The sequence below is a fragment of the Enhydra lutris genome, unplaced genomic scaffold (assembly GCF_002288905.1).
Source record: "Enhydra lutris kenyoni isolate GAN:26980312 unplaced genomic scaffold, ASM228890v2 scaffoldscaffold55, whole genome shotgun sequence".
Lineage (NCBI taxonomy): Eukaryota > Metazoa > Chordata > Mammalia > Carnivora > Mustelidae > Enhydra > Enhydra lutris.
In genome coordinates this window covers 9,883,036-9,906,561 of record NW_019154139.1, presented here as the reverse complement: position 1 = coordinate 9,906,561, position 23,526 = coordinate 9,883,036, and the positions used below count along the sequence as shown (strand labels likewise).

Below are 23,526 nucleotides of genomic sequence, written 5' to 3'. Positions count from 1 at the left end.
TGAGCCACCCAGGTGCCCCTGTTTTTCTCTTTTTAAAAAGGTTTTCTGCCCTGAGTTTATAAAGGGTGCTAGGATCGAAGAACTGCTTATCAGTAGGCATGCAACTGCTCTGGTCCAGGCACTGCGTGGTGTCCCTCTTGATCCCGCAACAGCCCAGCAAAGGGGAGACTCTCATCTGAGACGACGGACACTCACAGAGGCTTAGTGATCACCCAGAGTCAGCACAGCGGGGTGCAAGCCAGGTCTGTGTGATCGCTAGCTTCAGAATCATCCCAGGGACGCCTGGGTGGCTCAGTGGGTTGAGCCTCTGCTTTCAGCTCAGGTCATGATCTCAGGGTCCTGGGATCAAGCCCTCATCGGGCTCCCTGCTCAGCGGGGAACCTGCTTCCCCCTCTCTCTGCCTGCCTCTCTGCCCACTTGTGATCTCTATCAAATAAAAAATAAAATCTTTAAAAATTAAAAAAAAAAAATCATCCCAGGGCAGAGTCCTAGGTCCTATTCCAGGATCCCAACCCAGGAGGCCTAGAGATCTGCATTTCACGCCTCCCACCCCACAATTCTACAGTCAGTGGTCAAGGTCCCCTGGTCCTGGTCCAGGCACCAAGGCTGTCCTATGTCCCTGTCACTACCTCCTGCTGTGGCATCCTTCAGAGGCAGAAGGCAGGGCTGGTACCCTGTGCCCGGTGGGGAAACAGAGGCTGGAAGGGAAGCCACAAGCCCAGCAGGGCCCACAGTCCCTGGCTGGGGAGGACTGATGGAGGGACTCACCATCTGGTCCGCCAGGAGCAGCACCGTCTTGAGGCTGAACTTGCGGGAGCAGAAGTTGAAGAGGTCCTCGAGGCTGGGCCCTAGCAGCTCCATGACCATCACATTGTAGTCTCCCTCCGCTCCGCACCACTTGATGGATGGGATTCCCACTGAGGGCCAGAGAACGGCTGTCAGGGTGGGACCACCCCCTGCACGCACGCGCACATATACACACACGCCGCCAGAGCGCCTCAGGCCCCGCCCCCAGGCCCCGCCCAGCCCTCACCTCCTCCCTGCATCATCTTGTAGAACTTGCTCTCGATGTGCAGCTGCGGGTGCTTCGTTTTCACACACTCAAGCTTGATGGCAACTTCTTCACCAGAGGCAATATTGGCACCTGCCAGGGGCGGAGTAGGGCACAGGGGACCTGGGTCACGCTCGGCCAGGCAGCTGGCCTCAAGTCAGGGCCAAGTCGGACGTCTGTGCCTGAGCAGCTCAGCACCCCTTGGGGGATGGCAGAAAAGAGGCAGAGGGCCCAGCACTGAATCCAAGGGAAGCGGAGGGACTGTGGGCACAGAGCAGACCCCTGGGCCAGTTGGGGCGGGAGGGGAGGGTGGGAAGAGCAGCATGTGCGAGGGGAAGGCCGGGAGGAACTGCGGACACGTCACAGAGCCACAGGCTAGTGCAGCCAGAATGTCAGATGCAAAGGGAGGCGAGATGGGCTGCAGACGGCTCACAGATCACGTGAGAGGAATTTTACCCTGGAGAGTGGGAGCCCCTGAGCTGGAGAGGAGTGAGGTCAGTGGGATGTCAGGGCTAAGGAGGAGAGAAGGGAGTGGGGCAAGCTTCTGTCTCAAGAAGTCCCAAGAAAGACCCAAACCCAAACTGTGCCTTGCCTCAGTTTCCCCAGCTCTAATACTGAGTGGGCTGAGTTAGAGGCCAGGGGCCAGACTGAGGGACAGAGGCCAGGTGTCACTGCAGCGGGGTGACTGAAACCGTGGAGCCTTAGCACACACACACAGAGCAGAAGAGCCAGGGGAGGACAGCAGCCCAGAAGACTGTAGGATAAGAGAAAGCCTGCATCTCAAGTCAGGGGACAAGATGAGGCTCTGCCATGAGCAGCCCCAGAACCACTGGCTGGCCATCTGAGAAAAGACACCATAGTTCACCCCACACACACCAGAAATCCCGAGTGAAGCCAAAGTTTGTGTGGAAAAAAGAAAAAGGTGGGGTATAAGTGAGCACAGCCGCTTTGCCTTTTTGTTGTTGTTAAGTCAGCTCTACACCCGACATGGGGCTCGAACTCACAACCCCAAGATCAAGAGTCGCACGCTACCAGGCACTGAGCTGCCAGGCACCCCTGCACAGTCACTTTGAAAACCAGGCTGGCATTTACCCAGTAGAGTTGAATACACACAAACCCTTTCCCAAGCAAGCCCACTCCCGAGTGTCTGTCCTTCAGAATCATGGGAGCTCCAGGACAAGAATGTCATGACTCCCAACCACCCAGAAGTCCGACATCAGAATGGCCAAGTTGCCATGCAGCCAGAGAAAAGGCCACAGGGCAGGGCAAAGGAACGGATACTGGCTCCGGGCAGCTGGTGCGTGGCTCCCAGCATTTTTTTTTTTTTTTTTTTTTTTTTAAAGATTTGATTTATTTGGGACGCCTGGGTGGCTCAGTTGGTTGAGCAGCTGCCTTCGGCCCAGGTCATGATCCCAGCGTCCTGGGATCGAGTCCCACATCAGACTCCTTGCTTGGCAGGGAGCCTGCTTCTCCCTCTGCCTCTGCCTGCCATTCTGTCTGCCTGTGCTCGCTCTCTCTCCCTCTCTCGCTCTGACAAATAAATAAATAAAATCTTTAAAAAAAAAAAAAGATTTGATTTATTTATTTGTCAGAGAGAGAAAGCGCACTCACGAGCAGGAAAGCAGCAGGCAGAGGGAGAAGCAGCCTCTCCGCTAACAAGGAGCCTACTGTGGGGCTCAGTCCCAGGACCCCGGGATCCTGACTCAAGCGGAGAACAGACGCTTAACCAACTGAGCCACCCAGGCGTCTCTCGGCTCCCAGCATCTTAACGCGTTGTCCGAGAGAGCGAGGAGCCGCACCATCCACGAGAACCCAAGGTGGAGACAAGCCAGTGCCCAGCGACGGGCGGTGTGGACAAACTGAATGCTTCTCTGCATGCAGCGGGACGTTATTCAGCCACAGGAAGGAATGAAGGACTGTTACATGCTACAGTGTCCATGAACCCTGCAAACGTGCTATGTGAACGAGCCAGACACCAAAGCACAGATGTAGGATTCCATTATAGGAACTGCCCAGAATAGGTAAATCGGCAGAGCCCGGAAGTAGACTGGTGATTGCCAGGGGTGGGAAGGGGGAAAGAGGGTGTGCCTATCTAACGGGTATGGGGTTTTCTTTTGGGGTGATGAAAATGTTTGCGGGAGGGTGCCTGGGTGGCTCAGTTGGTTAAGCGACTGCCTTCGGCTCAGGTCATGATCCTGGAGTCCCGGGATCCAGTCCCACATCTCTGCTCAGCAGAGTCTGCTTCTCCTTCTGACCCTCCCCCCTCTCATGCTCTCCCTCATTCTCTCTCAGATGAATAAATAAAATCTTAAAAAAAAAAGAAAAAGAAAATGTTTGCAGGAACTAGATAGGAATGGTGGTTGCACAATACTGGGAATGTACCAAATGCCACTGAATTGTGTATTTTAAAAACAGTTAATTGTGTTATGCAAATTTTACCTCTGTTGAAGGAGAGGAAGAGACAGGAGAAGGCAGGCACAGTTGAAAAGATACAATGCTGAACGGGGTTAGGTCTAGGGATACAAACGTAACAAAACTCTTTAACACAAGGGAACAATTTTAATGGGGAGAAGGTGGTTCCCTCTGAGGGGAAAGGAGAGGAGGGGACACCATGGGGCGGCAGGGGCCTACATGGTGACAGGCACGTCCTCGTCTGAGGGGAAGGGGAGGAAGGGTGCCTGACAGCATGCATACTTGCTGTATGTCTTCTTTTGTATCTACTCACACTTAATAAAAAGAAAACAATGAGACCTGAGACGAGAAGGGAGAATTGCCTTACAACTTTGGGATAGGCAAAGCTTTTTATCCCTGATTTAAAACCCAAAGGCCATTTAGAAAAAAGAAAAAAAAAATGGCTCCATCCCATCCAAAATGGGAATCCCTTCTTCGTGGCAAAAACACCAGCAACAGGGGCGCCTGGGTGGCTCAGTGGGTTAAGCCTCTGCCTTCAGCTGGGGTCATGATCTCCGGGGAGCCCGCATCAGCCTCTCTGCTCAGCAGGGAGCCTGCTTCCCTTCCTCTCTCTCTGCCTACTTGTGATCTCTGTCTGTCAAATAAATAAAATCTTTAAAAAAAAAAACAAACAAAACACCGGCAACAAAGTCCTATGAACTATCCCTGTAACTTACCAGTGGCAAGGGGATGATGGCACTAACATGCTAACCAGCTCCTACGCCCCAGTAGGAAAAAGACCAAAGGCTCAAAGGAAACAGGGTAAAGGACCTACAGAGATGCTTCAAGAAAAAGAAATCATTAATGTAAAAATGGTGAGATGCTCAACCTCCTTGTGAGAGTAACGCAAATGGTCCCCAAAGAGCTCCCCCACCAGTGCCTGGCGGAAGTCCTGCGGTGAGACGCCTGCACTGTCCTGCGTGGGGCTGTGGGGCAGTGGGGACCATGGCTCGAGGAGCCCATGTGTTAAATGAATAAGCCGGCTCCCAGTTTGGGGGTGCACTCAACACCCTAGTGAGTACAGAAAGGGCCTGGATGAGGCGGTCCGCTGTGGGGTGTTTGCAACAGCAGAACTTGGACACAGCCCAGATGGCCGTCATTCCGGGGCCTGGTTAAATGAAGAATGGCCCATCAATAACACGGAATACAATGGAAAAAGAATGAGGAAGCTCTCTCTGTGCAGAAGTGGAAAGATCTCTCAAAGATACAGGAAGTGAAAAAGCAAAGTACAGAACAGTATGTATTCTATGCTCTCTCCAGTTTAAAAAAATAAAAAGATGGGGGAAATAATACGGATCTGTTTGGTTGTATCTACATAAGAAAACACTGGAAAGGAGCAGGAAAAACCAGTGAGGGACGGGCAGGGCTGCGCTGACCCCTAGCCCAGGAGGGGACAACATTTTACTGGATTCGAGATTATGGGCTGCCATCTTTCCTGACACCTCTTTTGGGATATAATTCATGTACTACACAATTATTTCTTTAAAGTGTACAATTCAGTGGTTTTTAGTGTACTCGCAAGGCTGTGCGATTCACACTCCAATCAACTTCAGAACATTTTCACCATCTCCAAAGCCCAGGCCCCTTCAGTTTTCGCTCTGCATCTCCCCCAAACCCCAGCTCCAGGCCACCACTCATCTACTTTCTGTATCTGTGGGTTTGCCTGTTCTGGACGTTTCTTTTAAATGGAATCATACAACATGTGATCCCTTGTGACTGGCTTCTTTCACTCGGCATGTTTTTTTGTTTGTTTTTTTTTTTAATTTATTTATTTGACAGAGATCACAAGTAGGCAGAGAAGCAGACAGAGAGCGAGGATCACTCGGCATGTTTTTGCGTTTTGGTTTTTGGTTTTGTGTGTTTTCATTTGTGAACCCCATAAAATAAAATTAATAAGAAAACAGATCAACAAATCCAGGGAGCAGCTGGAGAAAAAGTACTTTGCAAACTGTAAACCACTTCTGGCACATCAGCAAGGCATCACTGGGGAGGGTCCCGCATGTTTCTGGAAGGCAGGGAGGGCGTGGCATGGGAGGCGTTCTGAGGTATCAACAGGCTTCTAAGAGTGCCTGGCCCAAGGGCGCCTGGTGGCTCAGTCTGTTAAGCCACTGCCTTTGGCTCAGGTCATGATCCCAGGGTGCTGGGATCAAGTCCCGCCTCGGGCTCCTTGCTTGGCAGGGAGCCTGCTTCTCTCTGTCTCTGCCTGCCACTCTGCCCACTTGTGCGCATGCACAAGTGCGTGCGCGCGCTCTCTCTCTCTCTCTCTCTCTCTCTCTCGCTCACACACACACACCCCCTCCCACACACACACACACACACACAAAATTAAAAAAAAAAAATTTTTAAAAAAAAAAAAAAGTAAGTGTTCAGCAGAAGTTGGACTTGTTAAGTACGGCCCCCTGGGCCTCAGACATGAGCCCAGTGCCCTAACCACAGACAGGCCAGTGGGAGGAAAGGCGGCACAGGCTCCAGGAGGCGTGCGCGGGACTGTGCCAGACAGAGGTCACAGCACATGCAAAGGTCCGCTGGGAGTGGGGTACAGTGAGCTGAGTGGTTCGCTGCAACTTGAGCTTGAGGCAGCTGCAGGAGACTGTGGAAGAGGTGATCAGAAGGGTCTCAAATGCCAAGTGATCTTGGCCTTGAGCCTGAGACTTCACGGGCCAGGCACGGATGCCTTATTAGAGGGACTCACAGCCTCCGCCCTACTGACGTCTGGGGCCCCGCAATTCTTTCTCGTGGGACCTGTGCTGTGCATTGTAGGATGGCCTGCAGCGTCCCTAACACCAGCTGTCCGCAGCACACCCTCTTCCCTCAATTCCAACGATCAGAAACGTCCCCAGACCTGGGGGACAAATCCGCCCCCCACCCCCACCCCTGTTCAGACCCACTGGCATGTTAGAAAGGACTGGAGAGGACATGAGGGGCAAGGGAAACCCAGATGAGAGCTGATGGTGACCCCAGCCCCGGAAGGGGGCAGAGACCAAGACACTCTGAAAGTAGGGCCCCCAGGACTGTGATTCAGCAGATGGATGCAGGGAAGAGAGGTGCTGCGGAGAACACCCTTCCCCGAGATGGGGAGGGGCACGTGGGAGGAGCCCTTTACCCTCCCCCCCCCCAGCCCCAACTCCCCCGCCATCCTGCAAGGACTACTGTTTGTATCTCTAGCTGACACATACAGAAACTGAAACACTTAAGGCCAAGAGATCAAACACCACACTAACTTCCCCAGGACAGGGAGCTCGCTCTCAGGTGAAGCTTCTGGGTCCCTGGAGAGTGTTGGAAAACGCCCACAGTGGGCGGCCCCCCCCCAGGTTCCCACCACGGCGGGGCCCCTCAGCTGCTTCCGATCTGTCTGGAAACTACCAGCCTTTTCTCTGGTCTCCCTGAATTCTCACTGCTAGAGGCTCAGAAAGGTTAAGTAACTGGCCCAAGGTCACAGGACTTGTTGGGGCAGAGTTGGGCTTTGAATGTGAGTCCCCAAAGTCCCTGCTTTTTCCTCTCTCCCAACTGTCTGGCATCTCATTCATTCCACCGATAGACACACTGAGGCCCAGACCAGCGGAGGCAGCCCTGCCCAGACAAGCTCAACTCACCCTCTATGGGGGCAGCAAAGGAGAACTCTAAGTGGGAAATGCCGGAACAGGGGCAGGGACAGCAGAGGTGACCCAGCAATTAGGAACAGTGGCCCCATGGGGGGATGGGCCAGTCTGGAAAACACAGGTGGACATAGAGAAGGGCCTGGAGCTGGCCAGCCCTAGGATCGGGGGCCTGGGGAAGCCCTGGGTAGGTAGAGGGGGTGACCAAGCTCACATCAGGGCTCATTCAGATACCAACACGGACACACAGGACAGGACACTGGGGAGACCGATGCCCCGCCGATTAGAACTGAGGAACAGACACCACGAGTAAAGCACAGGGAGCTCTTGAGGGCACACGGCCAGTGGTGGTAGAGGGGACACAGTCTCGGCCACTTCTGGACCCTGTGCAGCTGCTCCGAGACCCGCATGAGAGGCCGCAGGCCTTGCAGCCACATCCACCCAGTACTCGCCTGTGGCTGATCCTGGAAAGCAGGGCCTGGAGGCCGCGCCCAGCCCCACCTGCAGAGGCCATCTGGAGTCGGGCCCTGGCACTGGCACCAGTGACAAGAATGTGGCCAGGGCTTTGAACAAAGGGAGCCAGCGAGGCCAGCCGGGGAGGCCCTACAATCACCACTGTCCCCGCAAGAGCGCAACAGGAGCCCAGGAAGGAGGAGGCAGGACACAGCATCAGGCCAGGGTCCCCTGGACCTGAGCACCCAGCAGAGGCTGGACAGGGGAACTGCTCTCCAGGCAGAACTGGCACCCCACCCCCACTCAGGCCCAAGAGGACCCAAATCCTCTGACAGTAGCAAATCCCCAAAAAAGACCTCAGGCTGGTGGAGGACACAACAGAAGAGTGCCACAGCTGGGCAGAGCACGCGCAGGTGTGCACACTGGGGTCTCATTACCGCTCACCACCTTGCAGGCCTTCTGACCCCATTCTACCAATGGGGAAGCCAAGACCAGCGGAGGTCATCACCCATTCAAGGGCATACAGCTAATGCAAGAAAGGCCAGCCCCCAAGCCCTGGTAGAATTTACTCCAGAGCCTATACAAAGAGGAGTAAAGCTAGACCAGGTTTTCAAAATGAACTAGATAAACAGGAAGTCCTGCCCCCAGGGAGGTTTCTCCACATGGACCAGGACTCGCTTTCCAAATGACCTTGGCCTGCCCCTCCCCTTTCAGGGCTTCTGTTCCCTTCTACGGGAAGAAGGCCCTGGACTGGATGTTTCCTGGGAGCAGATGTGCATCTGTGCCAAAAGCCACTGCTCCCTCTTTTAGCCCTTGGTCAGTCAGGCCTCATCATCCCATGAACTTTCCATATGGGGACACTGAGGCACAGAGCAGCCACCTGACTTTCCCAACGGCTGCACAAAGCCAGGTCTGGAATTCAGGTCTGTCTGATGTCTCCCTCCCATGTTCTGTCACACTCTTGCACTCACACGGGTGCAAGGGCTGCCTTTTCTAGCGGGCAAGAGAAGCAGCGGGAGGCCAGCCCGACCGCGCCGCACCTGCTTCTGGCTGTGTGCAGAACAGGAGGGCTCCAGCTCGCCCTGCTGCTGTGTGGGGCAACCACAATCAAAGAGGAGCCTGCCCAGCACCAACTACGTGCTCAGACAGTGAGTGTCCCCTCCCTGTCCTCTCTGATGGGGCAGGGGGCAGCTCATGGAGAAGCAGTGTTCATACCCCAAGAGAGCAGAGGCCCAGACCACTGGGTAAGAGACCGCCCCCTGCCTCCTGGGTTCAGAACCAGCAAGCACAGCACACGGCGTTGTTGTTTTTCTCTGCCCAGGACAGAAATGATTTACTTTGCTTTTCTAAGGAGGGAAAGAGCGGCCAAGAGACAGGAATGAGGCCAAACCCCAGGGGCTGGACACCCTGCACTATCAATTCCCACTCGCAACTACCACCACAGGCCCTCCCCTCCAGACCAGCAACTGCAGGGGCAGGGCCGTGGCTCCCGACCGCGCATGCGCTTGGGCAGCTGAGAAGGTGGCAGTCGAAGCCAGGAGCCTCTCCTCTGCCAGGCTGAGGAACGGGGTTGAGAGGTCAGCAAGTTGTTTAAAATGACAACAGGAGCGCAAACTCAGACTTTCAACAGGAAGCACATCCGGAGAGAATGATCCTGAAAACTCTGACCAGACCCCTACCCCCACCCCTACCCAGAGGTTACTGGGAGAGCCTGCGTCACTGTCATTCCGAAGTCAGCCTGGGCTGAATTCCAGGGGCCAGAGCAGAGGGAGGGGGCCCAGCTGGGAGCTGAGCGATAGTCCAGGCCTCTTCTGTCTACCAGCATCCTTCCCCCAGGAGGCAAGAAACAGGGGTGCTACCACAGCCGGGGCCTTCCCACGCCCAGCTGGAGACCCAGGTCATCTGCAGCGGGACACCAGAGCTAAAAATACCCTCCTGCGTGCAGCCTACAGCGAGCAGGAACCCCGCCCCCCCTGACTGTGTGACCCCACTCCCCTGGTCAGCCTCACCCCCAACCTGCTGCTTCTCTCCCTACCTGGCATGGCCCTGGGGACAAAATGACCAAAAACGTGCCCCTGGAGGCTGGAGCCAAGTTCCAGCTGGACAGCCTGAAGTCCCGACATGTTTCCTCCTACTTGTCCCTGGCACTGTCCCAGGGGCCCCAGAGCCACCAGGCTGAAGTCAGGGACACTTACCCAGGTAGATGTCTCCGAAGGACCCACTCCCGATCTTCCGTCCAAGGCGGTACTTGTTCCCCACACGCAGCTCCATGACTCACTCTCACTGCAGAGGGGAGCAGAGACACAGGGGTCAGGGAGGCGGGGAGCTGGGAAGGGAGCCTCGCCAGCTGGACCCCACCACACCCACCCCCCAAAGGCCCTCCCACTGTACAAGAACAGAGCTGGCCTGGCTTCGCCGGAGGGCACCCGGGTGTCAGGTGGGCCAGAGTGTCCCCCTGTGAGGGCCAGGAGGCAGGCTGAGGACGTGCGTCAGGGGCTAATGCCCCAAAGGAAAGAGCCAAGTAAGCATCTGCTTGGGGGACATTCATTTGGGGACGCTCCGATAGGAGCCTCTCAGGGGAGGGCCAAGACCCTAAGAGGGAAAATCAAAGACAAAGGGGGTGGCGGGGGTGGAAATCAGGAGCTGATCACTCTGGGACTGCCACCACGGCAACCAGCAGCAAGTTCTCACCTTCCGGGATGGGAGCACATGTTGAATGGAGGGTCCCACAGGAGTTCCTGACCCCCTTTAAGACTCAGAAACGACAGGGTCCCCTGCTTCCACCCCCAAGCCCCCACGCTTCTGGTCACAAGTATTGGGCACCAAGCCTCCACAGCCTGGCCCAGTCTTTCCAGAGGCCAGAAGTTGCCATCTTGAGAGAGAGGCCTCCTCTCCAGCTCAGAGGGCAGGCAGGAAAGGGGGCCTCAGAGCAGCCAGCCGTCTCCCCCTCTCGACCTCACGACACCGAGCACCTCACACACAGCTCTCCACATGTTTTTTCCTTGAATGGACAGTTTGGGGCTGGCTCTCTTCAAGACTAGAAGGAGGGGGCACCTGGGTGGCTCAGTGGGTTAAAGCCTCTGCCTTCGGCTCAGGTCATGATCCCAGGGTCCTGGGATCGAGCCCCGTATCGAGCTCTCTGCTCAGTGGGGAGCCTGCTTCCTCCTCTCTCTCTCTCTCTCTGCCTGCCTCTCCGCCTACTTGTGTCAAATAAATAAAATCTTTTTTTTTTTTTTTTAAAGATTTTATTTATTTATTTGTCAGAGAGAGTGAGCACAGGCAGACAGAGTGGCAGGCAGAGGCAGGAGAAGCAGGCTCCCTGCTGAGCAAGGAGCCCGATGTGGGACTCGATCCCAGGATGCTGGGATCATGACCTGAGCCAAAGGCAGCTGCCCAACCAACTGAGCCACCCAGGTGTCCCAAATAAATAAAATCTTTAAAAAAAAAAAAAAAAAGACTAGAAGGAGGGTCTCCTTAGAGAGCCCCAAAGAGCAACTGAGGAGACCACGGCCAGGTTTTTAGCCACCAGGCTCTGGGGTGGACGGAGAGGTCTGATCGGAGCGGCTCCTCTCCTACCCGTGCCCCACCCTGGGTGCCCAAGCTCATGCGACATCAGGGGCCACCCTGATAGAGACCTCTGCCCTCTGAGGTCCTGGCCCGCAGAAAGGGAAACTCAAAGGCTGGGAGCCGGTTTCTACACTTAGGGGATAGAGGACGGTGGCTATGGAACGCGAGAAGGATGGGGGACCCCTAAGATCTCAGAATGTCTAGAGGAGAGGCCTCCCTCTACAGACAGGGAACTCGGGCCTAGAGAGGCCGCGTCACCTGCCCCTGCTCCCCAGCAGCAAGTTGGTGGCAGTCTCCTTACCTGGGACCCAGACAGGGTTCCCGCTGCCCCCACCTGACACAAACAGGACTTACTTCCTGCCAGGGCTGGGAAGCAAAGCAGGACGATGGAGAAGGAGCTGCATGAGGCACAGCGGCCGGGCCCCTTCCCCATGCCCAGGGCTATCCCCAAAGCCAGACCCACCTGGGAGGGGATATGGGAAAGATTTAATTCGCAGATGGCCAGGCTGGAGCTCTCTGCCCCCAGCAGAGACAAGAAGCCACCAGCTCCTGCCCAAGAGATACTTCTCGCCCCAGGACCTAACTCCCAGCGGAGCGGCCACGAGCCCTTCACTGAGGACCACAAGGAAGCAGCCTCCACCCCAGGCCAGCCAAACTCTGGGCTCTCAACCAAGGGCCTCTGCCCACATGCCTGGCCGGTGGCCGCCAGTGGAACGCACTCCACATTTGCAGAAAACTCACATGCCACACATTTCACATACACAGTGATCTGTGTGTACACTCCAAAGGAAGAAAGAAAAGCCAACACACACCAGGGGCCCCACAGTGGGGCGGTGGGGGGGGGGGGGGCTAGGGGGGGGGGGGGGGGGGGGGGGGGGGGGGGGGGGGGACAAACAAAAACCCCGCCCCCCCCCCCCCCCGTTTTCCGCCAACGCCAATTCGGAGACCACACATGGCAGCCGGGAAAGCCGCAGGTTAGGAAAGGGACATAAATATACCCGCATCCTATATTACATAAATACCCACGCCGGGTTATATAAATACCCGCGCCCTCCGTCTGGGTGCCTTACATAAATACACTGCACATGACCCCCCCAGCCCCTCCCCAACTCACCGGGCTGTGGGCAGAGAAGGGGAGAAGAGAGGGCGCAAACAACCAGCCCTGCCAGAAACCACTGCTGGGCGCTAGCCTCCCAGACCCCGCGGGCCGGGCCCCCAGGGAGAGTCTACACGGTCCCAGCCCGATCCCCTAAAAACCCTCCCAGAGGAGAGGAAAAAGGATCCAGTCGGGAAAAGGAGAAGCTTCCCAGTTCTTTGCCGCTTCTCCCATGGGGGGTGGGGGGGTTGGAATAAACGAAGTTAAAAAAAAAAAAAAAAAAGGGCAGACGCAAACCCGGAGTTTCAGCTTTAAACAAATTATACAAACTACCAAACAGCAGAGCGCATGGGCAGGTTTCTTACTCTCTGACACCCCCTCACCCCCAGCCAGGGCCCTTGTCACTGGACCATTAAAGTAGAAATTGGAGGGACATTCTAGACAGGAAGGCAAAGGAGCCCCAAGCCGAGGCATCCGCTGGGCGCAACTTCAGACACTCCGGATCCCCTTCCCTTCTCCCGGAATCCTTCTCCCTGCGGAAGGCTGTGCCAAGAGGAACATATGCAGAACTCAGGGCAAAGTTGGGGAGGGGGCTCACCCCACTTGGAGTCTGGGCGTGAAGAGGGGCTCGGGGATCCTCTCTCTAGAGCTAACCCGGCCACGAACATAGTTTCATGTGCCACAGAGACTCGCAAAACACGGATTTCTCACGGGCAGAAATGGGAGAATCCGAGCTGATACATAACCCCCACCCCTTTCTTTCTCTCCACAAAGGAAAACAGAATCGGTGGCTGGGTGACCACACAGCCCAGCACGTCGGGGGGCCCCCCACGCGCCCCCGAGCGCCCCCATCCACCGTGCGGGAGCAGCCTCGCTGACCCCCAGGTCCCGAGCCAGGACAGAAGGGGGGAGGCGCCGCTGATTGTCCAGCGAAACACACACAAGCCCAGGGTCTGTCCGGGAAGCCCGAGTCAACAGTATCAACAGTCTCGGGTGCCCCCGGCGCCCCGGGCCTGGACGCCCCCCCCTTCCCGCAGCGTCCCCCAGTTACAGCCCCGGGGGTGGCCTCTCGGCCTGCTGGGGCCTTAAAGGGTCCAGCTGGGGGAGGGGGAGGCGGGCCGGACTTGGGGGGGGGCTCCCCCGGCGAAGCCTGCAGAATAATAGTCACCCTCCTCCTCCTCGTCCCCAGCCGCGCCTTTGTCCTCGCCGGGCCGAGCGGGCGGCGCCCGGGCTGCACCCCCCGCCCCGTACCCGAGTGTGAACGCGCGTGTGTCCGCCCTCCCCTCCCCTCCCTCTCGCACAAAAACAAAGAGGCGGAGGGAGCCCCGTTTCCCCCCGGGTTTGCGCCCCTCCGCGGGCTCGCGGCCCCCCAATATTTACCCCGCCGGGAAGGCTCCGGTGCCGGGCCGCTGCTCGGGGGGCTGCCGTGGGTGGGGGCGGCCCGCCGGGGCGGATGCCGGAGGATTCGCGGAGCCGCCCGGCGCGCCAGCCTCTCCCGGCCCAGCCGCCGCCGCCGCCGCTGTCGCTGCCGCCGCCGCCGCCGCCGCCGCCGCCGCCGCGCTCCGCTCCGCTCGGCCCTGGCCGGGCTCGGGCTCGGGCTCGGGCTCTGGCTCTGGGTTCTCGCAGCCGCCGCCGCCGCCGCCTCCCTCCTCCCGGCCCTCCTGCCCGCCCGCCCCCGCCGCCGGCTCGCGCGCTCCCGCCCGGCGCGCGCCCGCCGGCTCCCATTGAGCCCCGGGCCCGACCGCTGATGTCATCCCCGGCCCGCCGCCGCCGCCCCGGAGGATTTAAAGGGCCCTCGCCTCGGCTCTCGGGGACGCTGGGGGTGGGGGGAGCGCTCGGCCGGGAAACACGGTTTAGCCATCCCTCCCCCACGCCTGGAGAGGAGCGCGTTGCAGGAACGCGGTCTTACGTGTGGGGCCGGGGAACACACACGGCCACCGACACCCTGATCAGGTCTGGGGCACAGGTGGAAAAAGCTGGGTGGGGGTGGGGAGGAGGCGGTGCACAAAAAGCCGGGATTTTCTAGATCCCAAAGCCTCTTCTTCCCCCGGTTCTCTCTCCTCTCAAACCAAAGCAGTGGCCCCTGCGAAGGCCACAGCAAAAAAAGAATGTTTGGGGAGTTGGGGGCTCTGAGTACTACAGAGAACAAAGGTCAATGATTGGACAGGACAGCAGGAGACAGAGAGCGCCCAGTTAACAAAAGACCCAGGGAGGTAGCCAGGGCTCAGCTACCCTCACCACCCCGCGTGTCCCTCACCCCATAGAAGGGACCCTCCCAGCTCTTCCAGCAGCCCACACTACGATGGGTACAAACCCTGATCCTGGTCTCACTGGTTCAGTGAGGAACCTGGCACACTGCCAGGGAACTAACATGGAGTCAGGGTCCCTGGCAGTGCAGGGTTTGCTAAGGCACCTGCCAACTCTGGCCTTGGCTTTCTGCAAAATCAGGAAGGAGACCCCTGGCTCCCCAGGTCACTGGGAGAATTAATTACGGCTTCTCACCAGCTTCCAGAGTAGCCAATGAAAGGTTCTAATGCAAAGTTATTAAAACGATGATATTGACACTGGGCCATGCAAAGCTCCAAATTATGACACACGTCCATCCACACACATGGTTGTGATGGTGGAAACACGAAATACCAGAGCGCGCTGCAGCCAGTCCAGGAAGCATGGTTCCCGGGAAGAGTCACTTCCCTAATAACCACATCTTCCCTCGAGCCTGAGGGACTTAGTCACACCCTGTCCAAACTGGTGGGACCCCACAGATCAGGCGCCTCTTCTCTTCCAGATCAGGAAACTGCGGCCCAGAGAGGGGAGGGGTTTGCCCAGGACCACACAGCACAACAAGACAGATAGTTGGCCCGGGCCAGGACCTGGCCTCAGTGCCCCCTTTGCCAGAGCACGGGGTCACCAGCCAAGGTGGTGGGCTTTGCTTGACCTGCGTGGTGTTTTTTTTTTTGTTATTTATACTGCTTTATTAATTGATAACCAATGTTTTAAATGTGCTGATTTCATATTATAGGTCCGTGTTCCCTACTTCCCTTGAAGCCCCAGGAGAACGGGCAACACTGGGTCTGAACTCACACCGGGCTGTGGCCACACTCAGCTGGCCTGAGCAGCAGCCACCTACCTCGTTCCTCCCGTGAGCTTGTTGTACCCATTGTTATGACTTCCTTTATCCCCTGGAGGTACCCAAGTATGACCCTGTCCTAGAAGCCAGCCATCACCAATGCCCTGCCCTCTGTCATCTGTTTTCATCCCGATCTCCCCAACCCTGCATCCCGCCACTCTGCTTCCAACATCCAGGGATGCCAGCCCTCTGGGTGGCTTCAAGTTCTCCTAAAGTCAGACAAGGTGTCCAGGCCTAGGCAGGCATGGAATGTACCCCTGTGTCCTCTATCCTCATCACCCCACCCTCAACCCAAGCCCGGCTGCCCAGTGATGGCTTCCCTGTCCAGGAAGGGTCTAGCACCACTCAGCTCTGGCATCTACTAGTTCCCTAAGGCCTGCTCCCAGGCTCTCTCCTGCTGTCGCTACCCGCTGTCTGCCTTGGAAGAATGCTCCCCCCACCCTGCCCCTGATTACCTGTGTTGTGGGCCTGAGTTCTCCCTCCTACTCCCCTAGAAGACCAGCCCCTGAGGTATTTCTAAAAAGCTTTGCAGCTCAGCTCTAAGGAGAAACTGAGAGACGAGAAAACCAGAAGAGGACTGGAGGTGACTCCAAAGGGAAAGAAATCTTACAGAGTTCTAGCAACCTCTGGGCCTGACTTCTCTCTTCGTTCTGGGTTCCCAGTTATTCTTCCTGGGGCTTAACTCCCAACAGGGAAGGCCCAAGGGTGTGGCCAGCCTGAGTTCATCCCCGTTCTGCTCCCTGCACACCCACTCACTCACCCAGAAGATGCACTCAGCCCGGAACAATGGGCGTTAGTGGAGTCCCAGCTCACCTGGGTCCCACCCTGGAGTCCAGCCGCTCTGCAGGAGGAGAGACGCCCCGGCAGACTTCCAACCTGGCACTTTGGACTCATTTCCTTGGCACACAACCTACCCGCCGCCCTCCCACCCCCCACCCGCAGCCCCTGGAGCACTGGGCTGGGGATCTCGAATTAATGATGATAGTGCAGAAGAAATCAGAGATGGGGAGGAAGCTTTCGGTCCTCCCAAGGGGATCTGCAGCTGAGTCTTGCCCCTGGGCACCCTGGGTTTATTAAACATCAGGATGGTCCTTCAAACGTCTCTAGACAGGCCTTAGCTCTGGCAGTTCCTGCTGTTCCTGCTGCCTGGGATGCTTTTCCCTCAGAGAGCCGCGTGGCTCATTCGCTCACCTCCCTGAGGCCTTGGCTCTTATCCCCTTCACCGGGAGGCCTTCTGGTCTTCCTGGTTTAAGATCCAACCCCACTAGGGCACTGCCTCTCCTCTCCACCCCTCCATTCCTGCTGCTTCATTTTTTTTACTGTCATTTCTCTCTAAATAACATGTTCTACATGGTACTTGTTTGAAGTGTGTGTGTGTGTCTGTGCGTGTGTGTGTCTGTGTGTGCGTGTGAGCCCCCTAGCAGATTATAAGCTGCACAAAGGCAGGGAGTTGCTGCTGTTTGGGGGTCACTCTCTCTGACAAAACATTAAGAGCTACATTTATTGAGCACCTATGGTGTGCCGGGCCCTCTACAAGACACGTTACCTGTACCGACTCATCCAACCATCATATCCATGCTCAGCAGCGGAAGTAGAGAGGAAGTGGCCTGGCAGAGCCTGTGCCCCACCCACTTCTCCCAGGCTAGTGGAGAACACAGTTCCAAAATGAATCCACCGCCCCTCCTTCAGGTTCCTGAGCCCCAATCCTACAGGCACAATTTGGGGCCCCCCCACCAAAACTACAGGGGCCTGAGGGGCTCATTTATGTGGCCCCATCATTTTACAGTGGACAGTGAGACCCAGGGAGCCTTGCTCAGAGTCACCAAGGGAGCCCAAGACAGGAGCCCACCGTGGCTGAGAAGCCAGCTTCCAATGCTGACTTTGCTCCTTTTTAGCTGTGTGACCCTAGGAAAGTTCCTTACACTCTCTGAGCCTCATTTGTCAAATGGGGATAGTACAGAGGATCGTGCACCAAAACAACTGAGCCCAAAAGCAGCCCTGAGGAAGAGGAAAATGACAAGTTTCTGAGGAGCCGGCAGGGAGTGGAATCCGGGCCCCCTGCCTTGGACTTCCAGCACCTCAGGCTGGGGCTCCAGCGGCTTCTTTCCTTGCCTTCCCCTTCCCCTTCTGGGTGGAGGTGGGCAAACCCAGGCAGCGGGCCCACCCTCCGTCTTCACTTCTGGCCTTGGCTTTAGGATGCTCCTGCAGGAAGTTTCTCAGGCTTCTTATTCTTGGTGGCTACTCGTGTCTCTCCCAAGACCCCTGAGGGTTGATGGCCCACCACAGGCTCTGTCCCAGACGTCCTCCTCAAGCCTGCCAGCCTGAAAATGCTGCCCTGGTGCATTTTTCTCACCCAGCGAGCCCTTGGCAGCTTGCCCCCGGACCCTTCCATGATGTTCCACCCACCTCTGACTGCTCACAGGGCAGTGCCCTGTCTCCAATCAGCGCCTTGGCCCGGGCCTCTGCAGTCTCCACTGCCTTTAGACACTTCTCCTGGTGACCTCACCACATCGCCACGCCTGGTCATTCTCTAGGCAGTGGTTCCTCCCTCCTCCATGTTCGTTGGAGACGCAGCAGGGTGGGGTAGCGAGAGGCCTGGACCAGGGGCCAGGAAGCCCACGTTTGAGTCCCAGCTCAGCCTGTGAATTTCAGCGGGAACTGTGAGAATTCACAGCCCCTCTCTGGGGGGCCGGACAAGGAGACCTCTAAGGCTCTTTCTTCAGTCTCCCCATCTATAAACTAAAGGCTAGACTGGATGGGGAAGGTCCTCTTATACTTCACATCTGGGGCTCCCTGTTGAGAAAGACCCTGAGGTCACCCACATCTGGGATCAGTGGGAAAGGGTTTTCTCCCCTGGCTACCCTCACCCATGTTTGAAACATTGTATACATCCCATCAGCTCTACCTCCCAGCTATATTCTGAGCCCAGCCACCTCTCAACACATGTATCTTTCACGTAGATACTGTAGCGGTTTGTTACCTGTGAGATCACATCCCTTGACTACTGAAAATACACCAAAGGCTCCCCCTGTCCTTAGAGGGAAATCCATGTTCTTTCCCAGGCCTGCTATGAATCTGGCCCTTACCTGCTTCTCAGGCCTCATCTCAAACTACCTTTTTTCATTTCTTCCTTCATTTCATCATAGCTCAGGGCCTTTGCACATGCCATTCTTTCGGCCTAGAATTATCTCCCTGCAGACGTCAATGGCTGCCTTCAACAGCTTGATTGTGTTCAAGTCACAGCTCAGGAGTTACCTCCTCAGAGAGGCCTCCTTTGACCACACAATCTTTTTTTTTTTTTTTTTTTTTTTTTTAATGGTAAGCTCCATGCCCAACGTGGGGCTTGAATTCACAACCTGAGATCAAGAACCAACCGGGTGCCCTGACCACACAATCTTAAGCAGCCCCCCTTCCCCTCTGCCTCTTTCTACCAGATCACCCTGCCTTATTTTCTTGATGGCACTTACTATGGGCTGAACACATCAACTTGTTTATTTTTAATGCCCTTGAACATAACCTCCAAGAGAGAGAAATCCTCTTATAGGTGCTCCTGTGAGTGTCCAATTCGTAATGGGTGCTCCATAAATACTTGGGCAATGAGCAAATTCTGCCATGGGTGTGTGGTCGTAGGGGTGGAGGCAAGGGCCTGGCACTTTCCATCCCTGGGCCAGATGGTGCCTGACAGCCTTCTCTCAGACACAGGCCTTACTTATCCCGTGGTTCCTCCCTACCCCATCCACTGCTTACGGTGGGTTCTTGGCCCTCTCCCCTCCACTGGGGAAAACCCCTCTGGGTATCCCTTATGCTGCTGGTCTTCACTGGGGACTCAACTCTCAGACCACCCATCTCTAAAGGCACAGGCTCAGGGAAACACCTGAGCACCCCAGCATCGCCCAAGGGCCACTGCCTTCACCTCTGCCCACCTCCCACCTGCATCCTTCCTTCAGCTTGGCTTGTCCCCTCGATGCCCCTCAGAGCGACCCAACCTTGCCGTTTGTGCCACTGCCAATTCTCTCCAAAACGCGCTCCTTCCATCCTCTGGGAATCCAAGGAATCTCATCTCCAGGACACACAACCACTCATTAACTGGGCCACGGGAATTACGATGATTGCCACGGCTAATAATCCCAATTCCCACAGCAACACTTCTCAAGTCAGCATAGCTGGCGCGACTCATCATCTCACTGTGTCACACGTCTGTCCACAAACATTTCCTGATGCCCACCCCTTACTGGGCCTGAGAGAGCCAGGCTGAGCCCTGCTCGCCTCATGCTGACAATCTGCCTGGACCGGCTGTGTGAGCACGAGAAAGAAAGATGGACTCCGGATTGCAGAGAGAACCTGCTAGATGGAGAGCACCACAGGCCAGGTTCACGTGGCCTGGCATCAGCGGGGGCACCAAGGGGGTGCTAAGCTGCCCCCTCACCCTCCACCCAGGATGGCCTGTGAAATGCACCATCGGGGAGTTCTTAACTTGAGACCAAGTGCTACACAGATACAGTGTCTAGATGAGTCCCCGAGACCCCTTCTTGCTAGACTGCACACCACGCCCCTTCCATTGGGAAAGTGGGGAGTTGCCATTGGGGGCGGCAGAAGGATGAGGGGCTAGAAGGTGGGTAGATTTGGAGGATGGAGAGGAACAGCCCGAGCCAATGCTATGGGAGGAACCGCAGACATTTGAAGGTGCCCCCCCCACCTGTGGGGCGATGAGTCCATTGGCACCCAGGATCCCCCACGACTGATGAGGAAGGTGGAAGCGGACAGGGTCTTTAATCCCAAGCTGCCAACTAGGGGACTCATCCACTGGCTTTGCTCAGAACAGCTTGGCATTTTGCAAGTAGAAGATAAGAAGAAGGAGAGAACAAGCAAACACACATTTATTGGCCCCGCAAGGGGCACCTGCATGGGCTTTGTTGAATTCTCTACAGCAATCCCATGAACCAGAGATCACCCCACCTGTTTTACAGGTGGGAACCTGAGGCTGGGAGAGTTTACCAGAACACGATCTAATGTTCACAAAGGTTATGAAGGACTCCAATTCACCCTTCCCAGACCCACCCAGGGGCCTCACCCTGCCTCACAGCCTGCACCCCAATCCACCTTTGTCTCCCTCTGTGCATGCCAACGGGAACGTGCCCATGCATCTCAGGTCCCCACTGCACGGGCCCCCCCTCTGCTCTTCAGGACACCACGAATCCACTCACCCACTCTGAAAGCATCCAGGGGGTTCTGGTGGCCGCTATCGTCGCTGTTTCCAAAGTAGATCCCGGCACCCCAGGAAATTCACGGAGTGATCCACTGGGGTGTGGGAAGAGAGATCAGAATTTGCATTCTTATCCAGTTTTTAATCTTGGCTTTCTAAATGTTCTATCTTAATGTATGTTTTATAACACACGCGTTAGCCCAGCAGAACATCTATACCCAAGTTTTAAACAAATATATATACATTTGCATACAAAATACGCGCTCAAAAATATTCTCACAGAAGGGGCACGCCGCCGCAGTTTACATCAGCGTTGGAGGACCCCAGCAAGGAGCTCTCACTTGAGAGGTAGGAGTGGAGGAGACCCCCCACTTCAGCAAGCTGAGTTCAGATCCTGCGTCAGTGATTTTTGGGCTGTGTGCCTGGACGAGTTTATAGAACTTTCCTGAACTTCTGTTCCCTCATGTCAGAATGGGGGTGGCCACAGCACCCACCTCAGGCGGATTAAAAAAGAGACACTGCCCAGAAAGCCTGACAGCCCAGAGTCTGGTACCTGAATTTTATTACCCCCTCAGTGACAGGGAGTAGAGCCGGGCCTGGCCTGGCCTGGCCTCCATTGTGGTGGGCCGAGCCCTTCGGGGACCGCATCTACCGTAGGAGGCCCAGGACCCAGAATACGGGACCAGCATTAAGTCAGAGATGGCTAAAATGGCTAGGGGAGGCTATGACGTCCTTATTACTGTCCCGGTGTGACGGGCCAGGCAGAAAGAGGTGGCCTCAGAGGGTCACAGGGACCCTCACTACAAGATGAGTTTAGCGTTTAGGAACTCCCCCCAGGCAGGAAACCCTTTCTCATTCAGCCCATAGAGTTCTGTAGGAGCCCTTATAAGAAGGCCAAATTAGAAACATAGAACAAAATCTCTCAGATGCTAGAAGCAGAAGCTCAGGGGAATATGGAATTTCCTATCCTAACTGAGATGGGGCCACAGGCACTCACCAACAGGTACCTAGACCGCCACCCCCACCCCGAAGATGGCCAGGGGGCCATGAAGACAAAGGGGCCACGGTTTAGGAGTGTATGAGCAGAGAATGAACAGGCCCTAAGAATGGAAGCAGGCCCTGGCTACCTGGTGATGGGCAGGCTTGGCCGTGGGTACGAAGTAGGTAGGTGGGGAGTTATTATCCCATTTCACAGATGAGGAAATGGAGGCTCAAAAAACAGAGACATCTGTTTTCTCTCAGCTAACCTTAGCCTGGTACAAGTGCAGCTGGTGACTCAGCCTTGACCTCCTCCTTCCCCTAGTATCAGGGAGTCTCTGCTGTAGAGATCCCTGCAGGAGTTAGGTCCCCGAGGGTCTGAACCTACTCTGTTACTGCTCCCTGTGCATATCCTGAGTAAACCCCCTGTCCTCTGAACCTCAGTTTCCTTATCTGTACAAGAGTTTGATTACTAAGCTCCCCCTTCACCCTCTCCCCCTACTTTTCTTCCGATCCTCTCTCTTCCAAAGCCCTTCTAGAAGCTTATCCCAAGTGTTGAACCCTTTTAGGGGCCTGGAGGTCACAGCCCTGCCTTAGGGACCTGTCTGGGCCTGGCTCCCACAGCGATGTGGGTGTGAGCCCGTCTACCCCGGACCCAGAGACATCTCAATTCTGGGAAGCCCGTCCTCCTGTCCCCAGCTCTTTCTCTACTCCCTCAGCAGCTTCAGCTGGCCCAAATCCCTCCTCCAAACTCACAAACACATGGACCCTTTTTCTGCCAGAACCGTGAGAGCAGTAGGGGAGGTGTTCTACATAAATTAGCTCACTTAATCCTCACAACGTTCTGGGGAATGGATCCGTTTCCCTGATGTGGAAACTGACACAAAGACCTCTCTTGAAGCCCCGTGTTGGAGGCGGAGGTCTTGGCCTGTCTGACCCAGAGCCCATGTTTTCCTATGACACCTCCCAGTCTCCCCCTCAAATCCTTCCTCCAAGTGTTCAGAATGGCACCCAACTACGGCCCCTCCCTCAAATGTAACATTATGCAGCCATTAAAAATAATGATTACACATACATGGCTGACTAATAACAACAGAGAAAATGCTTATGACACAATGTTAAGAGGAGAAAAGCAAGACACAAAAATTGTAAATACAGTATAATAAAATGAGATTAATATGATTATGCACAGAGACCACACTGGGAAAGAAAATACACCAGGAATACTCGCAGTTGTTTCGTGTGTCTTAGTACCACGGGCGATTTCTTTCCTATTCTTCCCCATTTGCCAAACTGTCAACCCATGCATATTACTTTTACAACGAAGAAAAGCTATCATGTACCAAAAAATGATAGATTTGCGGTTGAAATATTTGGAAGCCTGCTGTTTCCTCTTCAAATCCCTCCAAAGCCTCCGTTTTCGGTACAACGTGACCATAACCAAGAGACATCGCAGGAGTTTTGGGGAGCAACCGGCACCTCCACAGACCCACGCCCAGCTCCGCCTCTCTGAGCAGCCTGCTTTGACCAGGCTGCCCCTCCGCGTCGGAGGACCCCCCCCATCCCGGACCCTCCTCCCAACCCCCGCGCCGGAGCTGCTGCTGGGGCTCACCTGACACTCGCGGGCCAGCCTCGGAGATGCGAGATGAGCACACCTGTCCCTTCAGATGAAGGACTCGGCCAGGGCGCCCCGCGCAGGAAGGAGGGAGCCGGCCGGGGGCGGGGCCGTGACGCCACCCTCCCAGCCCCGCCCCCGGCTTCCCGGCCACGCCCCGGCTTCCCGGCCCCCGGGCGCTCATGATTGTCGTGCTTGCCGGGTGAGCCGCTGGGGACACTCCTCCCGACCCGCATGCCTCCCCCCAACACGCCCCCGTGGGCGGACCCCCAGCCAGCAGCAGCGCGGGCCCAAGGGAGCCTCCAAGTGCGCCCTCGGGGGTGGGCGGGCTGGAAGGGGAGGTACTACCCTTCCCCCGGCGAGGGTCCCTTGGAGAAGCCTGGAAA

The 23,526-nt window shown here is 56.1% G+C and overlaps 1 protein-coding gene across 8 annotated transcripts in view; it reads right to left on the bottom strand.

The window, feature by feature from the left end:
• LOC111157515 (casein kinase I) overlaps nt 1-23,231 on the bottom strand; it is a 34,031-nt gene extending 10,800 nt beyond the window's left edge. For 6 of the 8 annotated variants that reach the window (XM_022518988.1, XM_022518991.1, XM_022518990.1 and 3 more), the window contains exons 1-4: nt 13,595-13,709; nt 9,747-9,834; nt 1,034-1,144; nt 769-917 (exon numbers count right to left, since the gene is read on the bottom strand). In XM_022518988.1, the coding sequence (XP_022374696.1) occupies nt 769-917; nt 1,034-1,144; nt 9,747-9,822 (336 nt within the window). In that variant the 5' untranslated portion in view covers nt 9,823-9,834; nt 13,595-13,709. Of the gene's footprint in view, nt 1-768; nt 918-1,033; nt 1,145-9,746; nt 9,835-13,382; nt 13,404-13,594; nt 13,710-20,548; nt 20,643-23,137 lie in introns of those variants that run through there. The other 2 variants (XM_022518992.1, XM_022518986.1) reach the window with 2 other exon arrangements.
• Nucleotides 23,232-23,526: the final 295 nt, after the last annotated feature.